At 34.9% G+C, this 15,355-nt stretch overlaps 1 protein-coding gene across 2 annotated transcripts; it reads right to left on the minus strand.

Moving 5' to 3' along the window:
- Window positions 1–1,350: 1,350 nt before the first annotated feature.
- Window positions 1,351–10,700, minus strand: LOC137749174 (subtilisin-like protease SBT5.3). 2 transcript variants are annotated; one of them, XM_068489289.2, is made up of 11 exons: window positions 10,441–10,700; window positions 10,212–10,321; window positions 10,031–10,128; window positions 9,783–9,947; window positions 8,956–9,064; window positions 6,426–6,960; window positions 3,025–3,128; window positions 2,691–2,936; window positions 2,439–2,553; window positions 2,127–2,340; window positions 1,351–2,011 (listed from the first exon to the last, which is right to left on the minus strand). In XM_068489289.2, exons 1-11 carry the CDS (start codon window positions 10,621–10,623, stop codon window positions 1,473–1,475), a joined length of 2,418 nt encoding a protein of 805 aa, XP_068345390.2. In that variant the 5' UTR covers window positions 10,624–10,700; the 3' UTR covers window positions 1,351–1,472. The 2 variants fall into 2 exon arrangements, with proteins under 2 accessions (XP_068345390.2, XP_088545948.1); XM_088689822.1 differs by having other exon boundaries at window positions 9,816–9,947; window positions 10,441–10,649.
- Between the last annotated feature and the right edge of the window lie 4,655 nt (window positions 10,701–15,355).

Below are 15,355 nucleotides of genomic sequence, written 5' to 3' on the forward strand. Positions count from 1 at the left end.
CCCAACAACCCCCCCTGCGGAAGAACAAGAAGGAGATGGAGGAGGAGAAAGAGAAAGAAGAAGAAGAAGAAGAAGAAGAAGAAGAAGAAGAAGAAGAGGAAAAAAAGGAGGAAGGAAAAAAAAAAATTCACCCCCCACCCCCGGTCGGCGCAGAAGAAGAAGAAGGGAGAAGGAGAAGGAGAAGGAGGAAGAAGAAGAAGAGGAAGAAAAAAAAAAAAAAAAAAATTTGAAAACCCATCAACACCCCCCCTGCGGAAGAACAAGAAGGAGAAGGAGAAGGAGAAGGAGGAAGAAGAAGGAGAAGAAGAAGAAGAGGAAAAAAAGAAGGAAGGAAAAAATTTTTATTTTTTTTTGAAAACCATCAACTCCTCTGCGGAAGAAGAAGAAGGAGAAGGAGGAAGAAGAAGAAGAGGAAAATTTTTTTTTTGAAAACCCATCAAACCTCAAATCCACCACTCTCATCCATTCTTCACATCCTCTTCCGCACCCATCCTCCACCTTCTCTGCGCACTCAAGATCCCGCCGACGGGATATAGGGTTTTTTTTTTTTTTTTTTTTTTTTTTTTTTTTTTTTTTTTTTTTTTTTTCTGGGTTGCAGGAGGGGAGAAGAGTGTGGGTGTGGGTGTGGGGGAAACTGAGTGTGGGTGTGAGGGAAGACAAATTGGATTTTTTTTTTTTTTTTTTTTGTTGGGATTTGCAGGTGGGGGAAGAAGATGAAGATGGGGAGAGGAGGGAGGAGCGAGGAGGGAGGAGGGAGGAGGGAGGAGGGGAGGGACAAAATGAGGGTTTTTTTTCTTTCTACTTTTTATTATTATTTTAATATTTAAAAAATATTAAATAATTGTTTTTTAGTTTTTAATAATTTTTTAATAGAAAGTAGGTCCCGAATTAAGCCACGTCAGCACTTAATAGAAAAACTAACAGAAAAATTGACGGAGGTATGATATTGTCACAAATTTGTAAGATGCGGTATGACATTGTCAATTTTAAAAGATGAGGTATGAAACTGTCGTGATCCTAATAGTTGAGATAGTTTTTTGTATTTTACCCTTACTAATTAGATTAAATAAACTAGTCAAATTAGTTAAAGCCTGCAGATAATCCCATTTTTGTATCAAAGTATAACCTTTGGCTTCTTTTCTGTTTTTGCTTTGAAATATATTTATGATTTTTAATCCCATCCAATACAAGTTCAAATGAGTAATAACATTAGTAGTCATATATATAGTGGCATGTGGCCAGTATCCTGGTGGATATGGTATTGAAATTCTACGCATGCGTCCCTGGCCTGAAACTTTTCTCTCCCTTAAATTATTGTAATAGTTTAGCTAGAACTCTCCCCTCTCCCCATAATAATAGTAATATTTTCATTGCCAATAATTATTGTAACTCATTAGCTTAGTACACAAGAAATGTGAAACTAAGTGAGGTGAAGTAAAATAAGCTGAAGCAATATGCCTACTATTCTAGCTTTAGGCAGCCTTGACAACAATTGGACTCCTCACATAGTGTTTACCATCTGACCATATCAACTTCCCAAACACGTAGTTTTTATCTTGTTTTGCTTCTCTAACCTGCAGGAGTACCTTAAAGCTTTTCTCTTCACCAATTTTCTTGAACTTCAACTCCTTTGGCTCAACAGAAACTGATATACCATCTGGATTTTGGATATGCGCCTTATATGTTCCTGGAGAGCCAACATTTTTCACTGTTCTAGTCAGCTCAAGGGATCCAGAGATTTTAGGGACAGTGATTGAGGGGTAGTTGAGGTTAGTGAGACTTATAGCTGGTTTGGAGCACTTATACATCTCCTCTGAAAACATTTCAATTTGTGTTTCATTGTAGCCAATTGCGCACAGGAAGTTCAAGTAATCGTTAAGGGATAAGTCATAAACCAATCCAGGATCCATAGCACTGTTTGGGTTAACATGTCCTGCGCCGTAACTAAATGGTGTTGCTTCATACAAAGAAGCATTGAGCAATGGTTCCATGCTGTTATCTCGTGTTACCGCTGTGTAACACAAGATTTGAAAAAAAAAAAAAATATCATACAGATGAGTAATGCTCTCTTGACAGACATTAATGTGAAGTGAATACATAAACTAATGTGCTTAGGGACTTCTTACCAGTGGTCATGATTGCAGACTTAATGGCTGCAGGACTCCAATGAGGATAGAGGGTTTTAAGAAGGCCACAAATGCCGGAAATATGTGGACATGACATTGATGTGCCTGACACTGAGTTGAATGGAATTCGCCGTTTATCAAACATTTGATTTGTTGGCCCTTGTGCTTCTGTGTAGGCTGCTATGACACTCACTCCAGGTGCAGTGATATCAGGCTGAATTAATGTAAAACAACAGTTACCGAATACTTAAAACGAGCAAAAAACTTGGGGAGTCTGTTCAATGAACAGAAATTGTTTTGCTAATAAAAAACCTTAAGGATGCCTGGTGTAATGGCGTTGGGTCCCTTCGATGAAAATGCTGCCATGAATGGAGATGGCTTCGTTCCCAGTTCTGTTATTGCGCGCTTTATGTAAGCCCGTGGAGACCTATCAAAATATGTAAGTCTCTCAATTAGTAATTTTACCAAAAAACTTGATACTGCTGACACTGAAGTGAAGCATCCTAACATGTGAAACAAATGCAGTCTAAAACTGGTAATTTGGAGGTACTTCATCCATCTTACTTAGCTGAATTAATATAAGCAAAGACAAGGTTCCCGTCGGTGAAATTGATATGTGAAGCAGGGAGAACATGTGGATCAGCAATAATTTCATTCCCGGTAAGCTCATTGTTAGCAAGAATCATTCCCACGGCGCCAGCCAAGAAGGCTTGCTCACCTTTGTCCACCCTTGCATTGTCCCCTCGAAGACAGGCCAATATCTTTCCCTTCACTTTTTTAGGATCAAGCGTGTTGGGCTTGCATAGCAAACTGCAGCATCATATAAGCAGATTACTTAGAGAACTTGAATATGGTTTTAGTACAATGAAAATCGAAAGTTTAATGTTTTTATCCTTACGCTTCTTGAGCTGATGCATTAGCTGCTTTAGCATCTGCAGCACTAATAAGTTGGTAGAATTTCTTTTTCTTACTCCGCAAAGCAACAGCCGATAAGCTTTGTCCCTTCAGAACAAAGTGGATAAAATTTACAGAAATTTTCATTTTAATCCTTGGTAAAGATGACTTTTAGATTAAAACCATAAGTAAGATCGAAATCTAATTTAGTCCCTTGATACATTAATAACCTCATTTATTAATTATATTTTGATTTTTTTAATTATTTCTCTTTTTCTTCCTAATTTTTAATGTATTAATTTTATTTCATTATAATTTTCATTTTCATTTCATTTATCGTAATATATTTTGTTGTAAACATTTAGATAAACTAATTTTTGTTATACGATATATTTCGATGCACTTTGTCTTCTTCATTTAGGTACATTAAATTTATTATAATACATTTCAGTGCATAGATTTAGGTACACACATTTCGGTACATACATTTCGATACAAACATTTAGGTACATTAATTCAATATAATACATTTCAGTGCATACATTTCGGTACACACATTTAGGTACATTAATTTAATATAATACATTTCGGTGCATATATTTTAATACATATATTTCAGTACTAATTAACATTTAGGTACATTAATTAAGTCTTTCAAGTTTGAAGAATGTTAAATAAAATTAATAAATTAAAAACTCTTTTTTGGTAAAAAAAAATTAAAATTTGTATATTAATAAATTTAAATATTTAATGGGAGACATTAAATAAAATGCACAATAAATATTTTGAATTAAGGACACATCAAGGGATTATAATCAATATGTAATCTAATACTAGGTTTATTTTAAATTTCAATCTTCTTGAAGGATTAAAGTTAAAAAAAAAACCCTAGAAAATTTCATTTTAATCCTTAAAAAGGATGAGTTTTAGACTATTACCTTGTGTAAGATTAAAATCCAATTTTAGTCCCTAGTACATTTAATCATCTCATTTATTAGTTATATTTTGATGTTTTATTTATCTTTTTATTTTTATTTTAATGTACTAATTACATTTAAATTTAATTTTTATTTCATTCATCATAATATATTTTAATGTCTACATTTAGGCAACTCATTTTTTTATAATATATATTTTGATAACAATTTTGTATGTTCTTCATTTAGGTACATTAATACATTTGAATATTTTGGTATATCCATCGATATAAACATATAGGTACATTAATTCAATATAATGCATTTCAGTACGTACATTTTGGTACACACATTTGAGTGTTGACTTTTAGGTACATTAATTCAATATACTATATTTCGGTGAATACATTTCGGTATGTACATTTTGGTACATACATTTCGATATTGACATTTAGGTGCATTAATTCAATATAATACATTTCGGTGCATACATTTAGGTTCATTATAATATATTTCGGTACAATCATGTAGGTACAAATATTTCGGTACAAAAAAGTCAATTTTATATATTTTGGCACAGTCATTTCTGTATACTTATGTATTTATATATTTTTGTATCACAAATTTCTTTTAATATTTTCTCATTTATGTTCATTTATAATTAAAGAACTAAATATGTGCATATTAATAAAATTAAAATTTAATGTGGAGAGATTAGATAAAAATACACATTAAATAACAAAAATTGAATATAAATTTTGATAAAAGTACACTTTAAGGGATTAAATTAAATATGTAATCTAGCATCAAGTTTTTTTTTTTTTTTAATTTTAATCTTTTACAAGAACTGTTGAAAAACCCGAGAGATTTGAGTAGTTTTGCAGGATATATATAACGTAAGCTCCCCTCAAACACTCTAACATGTCTTATTTATGTTAGAATAAAAAAGGACGCTAACTATTTTGGTAGTCCACTCTTCTCTCTATCTGCACTTCGGACTGAATATTTAATGAATTATATTTTCTGCACTCATGGATATGAGTGCAGGACATAAACGAGAATGTTATTTATATCATATTTTTGTATCACATTTTTATACTATTTTATATGACATTTGATGTGGACAACCACATCATTTGAATTAATCAGATTTTAAAATTTAGTTCATTATTTAATAAGGGAATTGTTATTAGCACTCCAAAAATCTCATTTTACACTCCAAACTTTATATATTAGAAAACAAAAATACACTTGTTAAGAGTGTAGAATGAGATTTTTAGAGTGTCAATAACATTTTTCTTTAATAAACTAATAATTAACAAAAACTAGTTAATTAAATGATAATTGTGGTATACAAGCAAGGGCGAAGCTACAAAGGCGCAAGGAGGGGCGTCCGCCCCTCCCCTCATCGGAAATCTAGCCTTGGAGCGATGGTTTCACCCCTCTGGTCCCGTTGGAAAATATGAAATGTTGCTTGTTTCTAGTTTTTCCCTGCTACTGTGCACAGGGTTGTAATTCTTTATAGAAAAACCAGGCCAGAAAACGAAGGCGTTTTGGTCCCGCTTGAAAATTAAAAAATCCTTCCTTTAGTGGACGACGTCGTTCTGTTATTGAGTTAAAGAAAAAATAAATTATTTAAACAGGGACAAATCATCACTCGTATCCCCTCTTTTCCTTTCTAATTTGGGTCCGCCACATTTCGGTTTTAACTCCACCATCTTCTATTTTGCTGACATTTTGTTTGTATTATCTTCTTTTTTTTTTAACGTTTTAATTTCCTCATCATTTTCTCTATTCCACCATCTTCCTCTTTCTCAATTGTATTCCATATAACAATATTTACCTAAAACTCCCAAATAGCAGGTGTTCGGTTTGATTATTGTCAAAAGCAAATCTAAACCATTTTATTATAACTAGCCCAGTATGAAGTTTAGCTAATTCCCCCTTAAGATAAATAATATTGTTTGTTAATAAAAAAAACCTCCCAAATAACATGTAAACATTTTGTTATCCATTTTTTTAAAAAAATAACATAAGTATGGTTCAATGTTTATTTATAGAATATAGTACATTTATTAAGTGCAAAATGTACTTATTTATATGATATATAATAAATTTACGTAAATTCGCTTAAGTCTAGATTAGGTTCCAACCCGTCGCCTGGCTAGTGTCTAACGTTTGTTAAAACCTTGGTTTGTATTGATAAATTATGAGTGACGTTAACATCGTTTACTCCGATTTGGTTGTCTACATTTTTGAGATATTTTACCCTTTTAAGTTTCGTCCCTCCCCCTGACGATTTCTGGCTTCGCCACAGTATACGAGGAGTCTTTTTCCTTCATTTCCTAGGGTTTTGCAAATTTTTCAAATAATGTGGCTGTCCACATCAAATGCCACCTAAGGTGGTATAGAAATATGGTATAAAAACATAGTATGAATATCATTACTCGTGTTAAAATCACTAGCGGAAAAAGGGACTATAACTAACCTTCAAGTGCTTCCAGTTTCCAAGGGTGACATAACTAGGAAACTCCCTATCCATTGTACTGGCGCCGACCGTGATCTGCCATGGCGATATATTGGAGACAGTACCTTCAGCTGGACCAGAATTCCCCGCCGAGCAAACCACCACAATGCCACGCTTAACAGCATGGAAAGCACCAATTGAAACACTGTCATTGAAGAATGTGGTGGGATCTCCACCCAATGAAACGGACAACACATCAACGCCGTCATCGATGGCCACATCAAATGCAGCCAATATATCTGCATCAAAGCACCCACCTCCTCCCACTGGAGGCCAGCAGACCTTATAGGCTGCAACCCTGGATTTTGGTGATCCACCCTTTGCTGTTCCATTACCAAAGCCGAACACGCTTGCACCGGTTACGAAATTTCCACCAGCTGTTGACAAGGTATGGGAACCATGGCCATCGTTGTCGCGCGGCGAATTGAAGGAGGAGTTGAGGGGGCCAGCAACTGCAGCAAAGCCCTTGTTGAAGTATCTTGCTCCAATTAGCTTCCTTTCATGGCAAAAAGTTTGTCACCGAATGGGTTACAAAGTTACCACTATATAACAAGTCAAAACCTTAATTTACAATATGACAAATATGTTGAAGTATATAAAATCCAGCGTCGAAAACTTTTTCAGATAAAATGCAACATACACTGAGTGATTACATTACTAATAACATTGAGACTTTTTGCATAAAAGTCACAACCTTTTGTATATATATTGTAATTCAGTTAAAGACAATATCAGGATTAACTAATAGTGAGCCGTTATACTCCTACCAAAATACACTTTTGTAAACAGCTGAGGGACTACTGCATACATGCAGATAATAAACTATATTAAAACAACGGTCATGTTCTGGACCTGTCTTCTCTCTCATCAATAACGTAATTTGCTTGCTTAATCTAAAGAAGTTGCCTTGTAATATATGGTCCCGGCTTCTCTGAATTCTCAGTTTCCATACACTCTCATCCCTTCTTATTTTATGCGATCACGATTAAGCCACGTCAGTATTTTATATTGATTTTTTTTATAGAAATAATAAGATAAAAACTAATAGTGATATAAAATGTTGACGTGACTTAACCGTAATCGCACAAATAAAAGATGATAGGAATATATGGGAATTGGGAAAGCAGAGTAGCCAGGTCCGTAATATATATGTTTTCTTTTACTGTCTTTCTTTTGGACTACAAGCAGTGAAAGAGTCTAATAGAATAGTGAATAGGAGTTAGATTTCCAATGAAGGATTAAATTTATATTGATATGCATGGGAGCATGAGGCATCTTCTTTCATGCTAGCTGTTGGACAAAGAGTTTGACTTCAATAGCTTGGTAGGTTAATTTATTGTCCTAGAGAAGATGTCTTTTTCAAATATTAAGCAAGCTGATTTGGGGGGGGAAAGAGGTTCTCCAAAGCCACTAAATCAAGTGATTCGGATTCTTAAAATTTGATCAAATAGTTAAAAATAGAGAAGTTAGTAAAAACTTTTAAAATTTATAATAATTTTTTGCCGTTTGATCAAATTTTAAGGGCCCGGATCACTTGATTTGGTGGCTTTAGAGAAAGAGATACGAAGATGATCTCTTTCTGATTTGGGGAGGTATTTTCGTACTATCAATAATAGAAAGATTTTTATAATCCACTCAGTGCCACAGTAAAATACATCGTCTAGATGAAACTAACCATCTGAGACTTCTTTTATGTTGAGAGTGTGAATCTAACATTGAGGAAAAAAAGGACTTTGCGTATACTAATAAGTAATTAGGTTACTTTCCATATTGTCAATTGATTTTAAAGTGAAACCTCAACTGTCTTCGCTTTGAACGAGTAAAGATAAATTTCACTATAGCACATGCTAGCAGGTGATTTGAAAAACCTTATAAACAAGATAGTTGATTAGGACCTTAGATGTAGTGTTCAATTAATAAAAAATGAATCAAATTATAATCTAATTACCTGAATTTTGAGAAATGGGATCATATACAAGGCATTGACGCAGATTTATATTCTGAGTTTGTACGGTGTTCTAGGTTTCTAGAATAAGAACGACCACAACTTTATGAGAAAGTTTCAAATGAATCCTCCTTATAGATACCATTTTCTCCACTACTAGGGGGGATCACCCAGTTGGACCATCCAAGTTTGGATAAAACTGGGCCTGATTACAATGACCGAAGAAGAGTCTCTTGTTTTCTTGCTTCAATTTCAACACGCGTGTTTTAGCAATGAGTGTATCTTTACTTTTCTGATAAGGTAATGTTCTAAACTACTTAATTTACAAAAAATGAATTTGAACTCAAATACAAGGGGCTAGCCCACTACTGTTCTTGCCTAACTCGAATATGCATTGGCAACGAGCCTATCCTGTTTAACTGTTACCAAGACACTTTAATTACACCATGAAATTTAACATTTGATTATTCTTGGTATTGTAGAACAGCAAACATAAGAGTAAACTAAACTTGCTTAGAAAATAATCATAAAATTAAGAGTGGGTACCTGTTGCAGTGAAATTTTGGATCTGTCTGATTTTGACAGATTCCTTTCCACTTGGATGGAATCGGTCCATACCCTTCATCACTAAAGCTCTTGGATTCTGGCCATGCGCCTACATTCCATTCAACAACACTAGGGTTAAGAGTGCTCAACAAAACAATCGGAATTCTTTTTAAACTTACATTCGTCTTATGTTTCCATCCGGACTGATAATGTTAGAGTGAATTATGTAAAAATCAAGCTATAACAAACTTACCAATGTTGCAAACAAGGACAATTAAATGCAATAACAGTCGAGTCTACAATTTTTTTTCTTTAAAACGAAAAATATCTCTTACTATAAAAAAATAGTTTTTGGATACTTATTTGTGAAAAACCACAAGGTAATAAAATAAGAGGAAGCCAGGTAATGCCAAGATCTTTTCTAGTTAAAATAGCTGTAAAAATCATTTAATGGTGATCCAAAACTACATAAAAAAACCTTAAATTAGAGTTGAACCTTCCTGAGGGAAGCGTTGCACAATACTAATAATTAATTTTGTAGAAGGAATGCCTCCCTCAACGTCCATGAATTTTTGTCATATGCATCACGTGTATCAGTGGGAACCAATAAAATTGGTCGAATATATCAGAGCACCAAACTAATGGTTTAAAGAAAATGAAAATCAAATTGTGAACATTATTATGTTGAGAAGTACTCATCTAAACGAGTGACAATAACCAATAAAAGAGTCAACGATCCAAATCAAAATTATTGGGCACATGGCATTGAGCTAATTGATGCCTTCCTAAAATATTTGAGTGCATGAACATGACTTGGAAAACCTAACCAGTATCAAGGTTTCCTATGATCGAATCTTCACCATATCTTGCCTTCTTCCAGATTGAATTGGGTGGAACAACACCCTCTTGCTCAAGTCCCAAGAAATCCCATGATCGAGTTGTGTGTAATTTTCTTCCCTGGTTCAAGAATAATGAGACTACCTTTGGATGCTCTGCAGTATTTCAACGGCACCATATATAATTAAGAAGAGGATAAAAAGAACAGAGAAAAAAGAAGATAAGAAAATAATCTCACTTGCAATCTGAGCCGCCTCTTCTTCTTCTAGGGTGGCAGCAAAGCCATTGATGTGCCTTGTGTAGGAGTAAAAGAGGGATTCTTTTGCAACTTCATGGCTGCATTTTGCAGAAAAAATTCAAATATTTAATCCGCGAAAGGCGGTGATTATGTATTTTAGTTGGAAATATGTGTTAGGTACCTGCCCAAGAAGGAGCCAAGAAACTCATAGTGATTGTCTGTGACTTGGTTTAGTTCAAGTTCCAATAAGTTTGGGGGATGTGAATGTGATCCCAAGTACACCACATATGACTGCAAAACAGAGAAAGGAGAAAGAAAAATGAAAAATTAGCACAAGTGCTAGTGAAATGCAAAGGAAGTTACTTTGGTTTTTTTGCAATTTTTAATGGAGGCAGAGATTGAATGCTTACCTTTTTGATGGCAAAGGTGGGAGTATGGAGTACTAGAGAGGAGAAAAGGAAGGAGAGGAGGCAAAGGGCTGTGGTTGGCGGCCTCATTGCTTGGTTCATTGACCCTTGTTGCCCTGCCTCTTCTGCAACACAGACTTGGGGTTTTAAAGACTTCCAATAGATGTTGGCAAAAGAAACCTCCATGAACTTTGCAATGCCCAATATGGTATAGTTTAGCCTAGCTGGATAATGTAAATGTAATATATAAAATGAGGAGTTGTTATATTAGGATGGAGGGCAAGGTCCACTTGTTTCATATAGATCTTAACTTTCACATCATAACATGATTTTGTTATTATGAGTAATAATATAAGTAAAAGATATGGTTGATGTATTATAAATTTGTGATACAATATTAAAAAGTAATACACATGTTAGAATATAACTAAGGAATTGATAATATTGCGTGACAGTGTGATCATCAAACCGAAAAAGTACTCAATATTTTTAGTATATAAGTTCCCAAAATATGTTAATGTGGACCCTCCTATTACAATAATTGAATATTTGGAGATGAAGGAACTATGAGTGCACAAAGAAGGTTGGTAGATTGGGGGAAATTGAGTTTTGAACCTTGTGTAGTAGGCCATCAAGTGGCCAAGGAGATAATACAGCGAATTTTACAAATGAGAAGCCTACACGTTTATGAGACATTGGACTCTTCCATAATTACATAAGCCCGTCCAATGCCGGCTGATGACAATGCCTAGTGTTGTTAGCTACTAGAGGGAACCTCCTTTGAGCCATTAATCTTTTTTTTTTTCTTTTTTTTTGGTACAAGGTAAACATTTTCATTACCAACAACCCAAGTTTACACAACAAAGGTCACACAAGTACAAGCAAAATTGGACTAACAAAGTTAAACAAAAAAGAGCCCAAAAAAAATTCAAACTCAAATAAGAAACTAACAAAAGCACAATTAGAGGCGTGAAAGCTTGCAGATCGTGTAGCTATATTTGGTTTTCACCAAAGCTAACCATCAGTTGAACTTTGAACTTTGAACTTTGAACTTTGTATATGATATCCACTAGTTGTTAACTTACAATACAAGCATCTGTTTTTTTCTTTTTTAGATTAATGTATCCATCGTTAACATATTAACATACAAGGATTCAATCGTAGGTTTTTTATTAAGAAAAATTATATATATACTAGAAGGCAATAAATAATGAGTGCTAAAAAACACACCTTTCCCTCCCTCCCTCCCTCCTCTCTATGTGAATTTCTTTTACCATCTTGAAGAAACCCTCAAGGGTTGCAGCATTTACAAATCTAATTTGAATTTCCAAGACTCCAGTTAGTGAAGAAAAGTCGAGAGCGAGGGAATTGGTTTTATCTTGGATGCTTGGTTGTGAGAGAGAATAGCGTTATTTTTTAATGAAGAAAGCTTCAACAGCTGAGTTTGATGCCTTCTATCCAATTAGACCAGAATTCCTCAGATGGCATGCTGCCTTCTCTGAAGATGGTCATTTGGATATAGTTAAAGTGCTTGGACGAATCCAACGGTGGGGTGTCCATCCTCCGATCAAAAGTGGAGTCTGGGAATTCTTGTTAGGTTGATTTATTCCAAATAGAACCTTCAAAGAACGAAATCAGCTCAGGTAGCACTGGAGGTAATTCATAAAAAAATAATTATTTTAGGGAAAATAATGGGTAGAAAAATAGCATTTTAATTTCATGGGAATGAGATTATAATTTGGGTGAGAAAATAGTACTATTCATTCAATAGTGTTTTGATTGTTTTGCCTCTGTTTTAATGATTGTTTTTTACAGCCTTAGTATTAAAATGTCCAAAATGCCCTTGCGATACACGCGTTGGTTATCTGATATTCAGTTCATGAGCTGTCATTCTCTCGTTTCGACAACATTCCTTTTCCCCCAACGGAAACCTTCTCAACGAAAGAAAAAACCTTCTGAATGAAAACCCTGTAAATTGCTTCACTAGTTCACCCACACCCACACCACCGCCGCCACCAACCTCTCTCCCCTCTTTCCTCTCTCTCTCTCATGCCGATTCCTGCGGAGAACTAGGCCCCAGAGAAGGTGAAATCAAAACAAAAACCTTTCAAGTTTCATTTTTTTAGTTGTTGGGGATTCTTGAGTCCCCCATTTCGAATTCACGGTTTTCATTTCTTTTTCAATTATTTAGTTTTTCTCTGAGAAAGAAATTTTCAGGATTTTTTTTCAAAAAGATAAACGGGCTACTCTGTAGAGGGATTTAATTTTCTTTATTTCTGGAGCAGATTATTTGATCATCAAAGAAATAGGGCTACTCTAGAGAGGTATTCTTGAGGTTTTGTGGCTTGGGAACGGGAGGGAGTGAAAATTGTTATACACTCAAAATTTGCAGGTTAACAATAGAACTCTTGATCTTAGTGGGCTTGGGCTTAAGGCTATAAATAAAATGTACTTAAGATTTAAATAGTTCATTTCTCAAAGATGGATTACATTCAATGTGTTGTTCATAATATATTGATATAAAGGTAACAAGCGTCGCTTGGCTATAGACTAAATTCTCTCTTTTCTCCATCGTCCGACCCTTTTATAAGAGGTGCCCACCCCTTTATATAGGCCCTCAATGGATTCAAAAAGTCTTGGCTTCACCTACTTTACTGTTCTGGTATTAAATGAGCTACCTACGTAGACTGGCGCGTTAACAATCTTTTTCATTCATTAGTCATTCAACGGTTAAGTGATAATTGTTTAGTTGATAGGCCAACGCGTACCGAATCTTGCTTAATCTTAACTAGTCAATGATGTTCTTTCCGAGTAGTGATCTGACTATTATCCTAAACTTCTGCCTTTGATTGGTGACGAACACGTGGTCTAAGTTGGTGTCTACGTAGGTTTGTTCCTAATGCCTTGTCGGTCCGAAAGTGCTTTACGTTGCTTAATCAAAACAGACTGGTGAGCAGTCGGCTATAGTGCACAGTAGAAACCCTTTTCTATTCCATTAGGCTTTTGGACTTCCTGTATCCTAAACTTTTGCCTTTGATTGGTGACGAACACGTGGTCTAAGTTGGTGTCTACGTAGGTTTGTTCCTAATGCCTTGTCGGTCTGAAAGTGCTTTACGTTGCTTAATCAAAACAGACTGGTGAGCAGTCGGCTATAGTGCACAGTAGAAACCCCTTTCTATTCCATTAGGCTTTTGGACTTCCTGTTCCTGCCTGTACTATTTTAAGGGTCGAAAAGGACTATATGTACTATTTTGAGAGTCGAAAAGGACTATATGTTAACAAAAGTGAGTAGCAATAAGTGGAAGCATTTGTTTACGAGTTTTTAGCGTAAACTAAGTGTTTTTGCATGGAAGTATCAAATTAATGTTTGTGACTCATTTGAAGAATGTGTTTTTTTTTTTTTTACTGCAATTGAGCATATATTCTAAATCGTAGGTAAAATACTATTACAATAAAAAATTTTAAAATTTACAAGTTGGTGCTTACTTCAAGGCATTCGGACTTGGAGCTTTGAACATTTCCCCTTCTTGTTCCGTGGGACTCACACAATATGCTAACTATATTTAGTATTGAACTTGTTATCTATAAAAATTGAACCTACATGTGAAAAATAATATAACTACACTATATTGCCAATAACAATTTTACTCAATGATCTTTAAAAGGACAATAAGTTGGTAACAGGGGGTTGTTTGAGATTACTGATCTGTAAAAGGGCAATAAGTTTAAAACCGCCGGGGTGGGGTGGGTGGGTGTTGGGGTTTGGGGTGGGGTGGGGGGTGGTTTGTTTCTGATTCAACCTAAACTAAGTTATGGCAGATTTGGGTCAGGCTTTTTCTGGGCTAACCCAAGTCTAGTCATCCACCACAAATCCAACTGCTAACCAATCAGACACCAAGAAACATGGCCCAAATACTATATGTACTGATATTTGTTCCCTTTTCCAGAACTGTAATCGGCATTTCATAGAAGTCATCATATAATTCTTCAATTTCTCCTCTACATTTTACAATAAATGAATGCTTGATAATTTAAAAAAATTAATTACTTTTTTTGGCAAATCATGTTTACTGATTAGTTGTTAAATTAGAAATAAGACTGAAAATGATTTGTAACACAAGTGGTAAAATGTTTCCACTCCTTTCCACTAACTATTGCTTGAATTTGAGAGGAAAAAAAAAGAAGAGAAATAAGACTCGTTTATGCAAGTCACATATAAACTGAATCGAGAACGTGATTCATAAATATGGTACAAAATATAAGCGTGTAGTTATCGAGATACACAATAGGTATGTGTCATTATATGTTTTACAAGTTGTTCACGTGTTTAATTTAAATCATTTTGCAAAAATGATGGTGAGAAAATATGAAGCCTTGTCTTCCAGCGTGTATTGTTCAGATCTCTCTACCTATCTCCTATTAATTTAGATTATACACACTAATTGTAACATGTGCCGCATCTCCTACCTCCTACCTTGTAAGTACCCTTGGTAACAAATGTCCCACAAACGGCCGTAAGACAGTACGTTAGACCACCTAAAGCAAGGCTGTGATTTGTCTCATGCAGTGACTTTGGCGCCGTCTAATACCGGTCAACAAGGCAGTTGGCTCTCTCCTATCAACAGCTGCCCACTTACCTGGAAACTATTTTTAAAATTTTATGGGTGATGGGAAATAATAGGTCACCGTATCCAACGCCAGAAACATCCAAACTTTCCACACTCCTGCAGAGCAAAGCTCAAGGCAGCCGTTTTTGGCATTATTAAGCTACTAATAACATTATAATGATACACATCAATATTTACCACTGATATCTGAGAAGATAAATGTTAATTTTGTTGCAAAAAATAGAGAGTGAGAAATAATGTTGAAGAAAAAACCTGTTTCTGCCGTCTGCTGTTTGAGAAGGAGCAGTGCT

The sequence above is a fragment of the Pyrus communis genome, chromosome 17, assembly GCF_041283825.1.
Source record: "Pyrus communis isolate YQ-2024b chromosome 17, ASM4128382v1, whole genome shotgun sequence".
Taxonomy (NCBI): Eukaryota; Viridiplantae; Streptophyta; class Magnoliopsida; order Rosales; family Rosaceae; genus Pyrus; species Pyrus communis.

What these genes read in the sequence shown, in the direction of transcription:
- LOC137749174 (XM_068489289.2), bottom strand. Translation starts at nt 10,623, where the DNA reads ATGGAGGTTTCTTTTGCCAACATCTATTGGAAGTCTTTAAAACCCCAA. An exon ending in CTTGGCTCCTTCTTGGGCAG is followed by an intron (nt 10,129 to 10,211) that starts GTACCTAACACA and finishes TGCAAAATGCAG; the next exon opens with CCATGAAGTTGCAAAAGAAT. An exon ending in TTACACCAGGCATCCTTAAG is followed by an intron (nt 2,341 to 2,438) that starts GTTTTTTATTAG and finishes ACATTAATTCAG; the next exon opens with CCTGATATCACTGCACCTGG.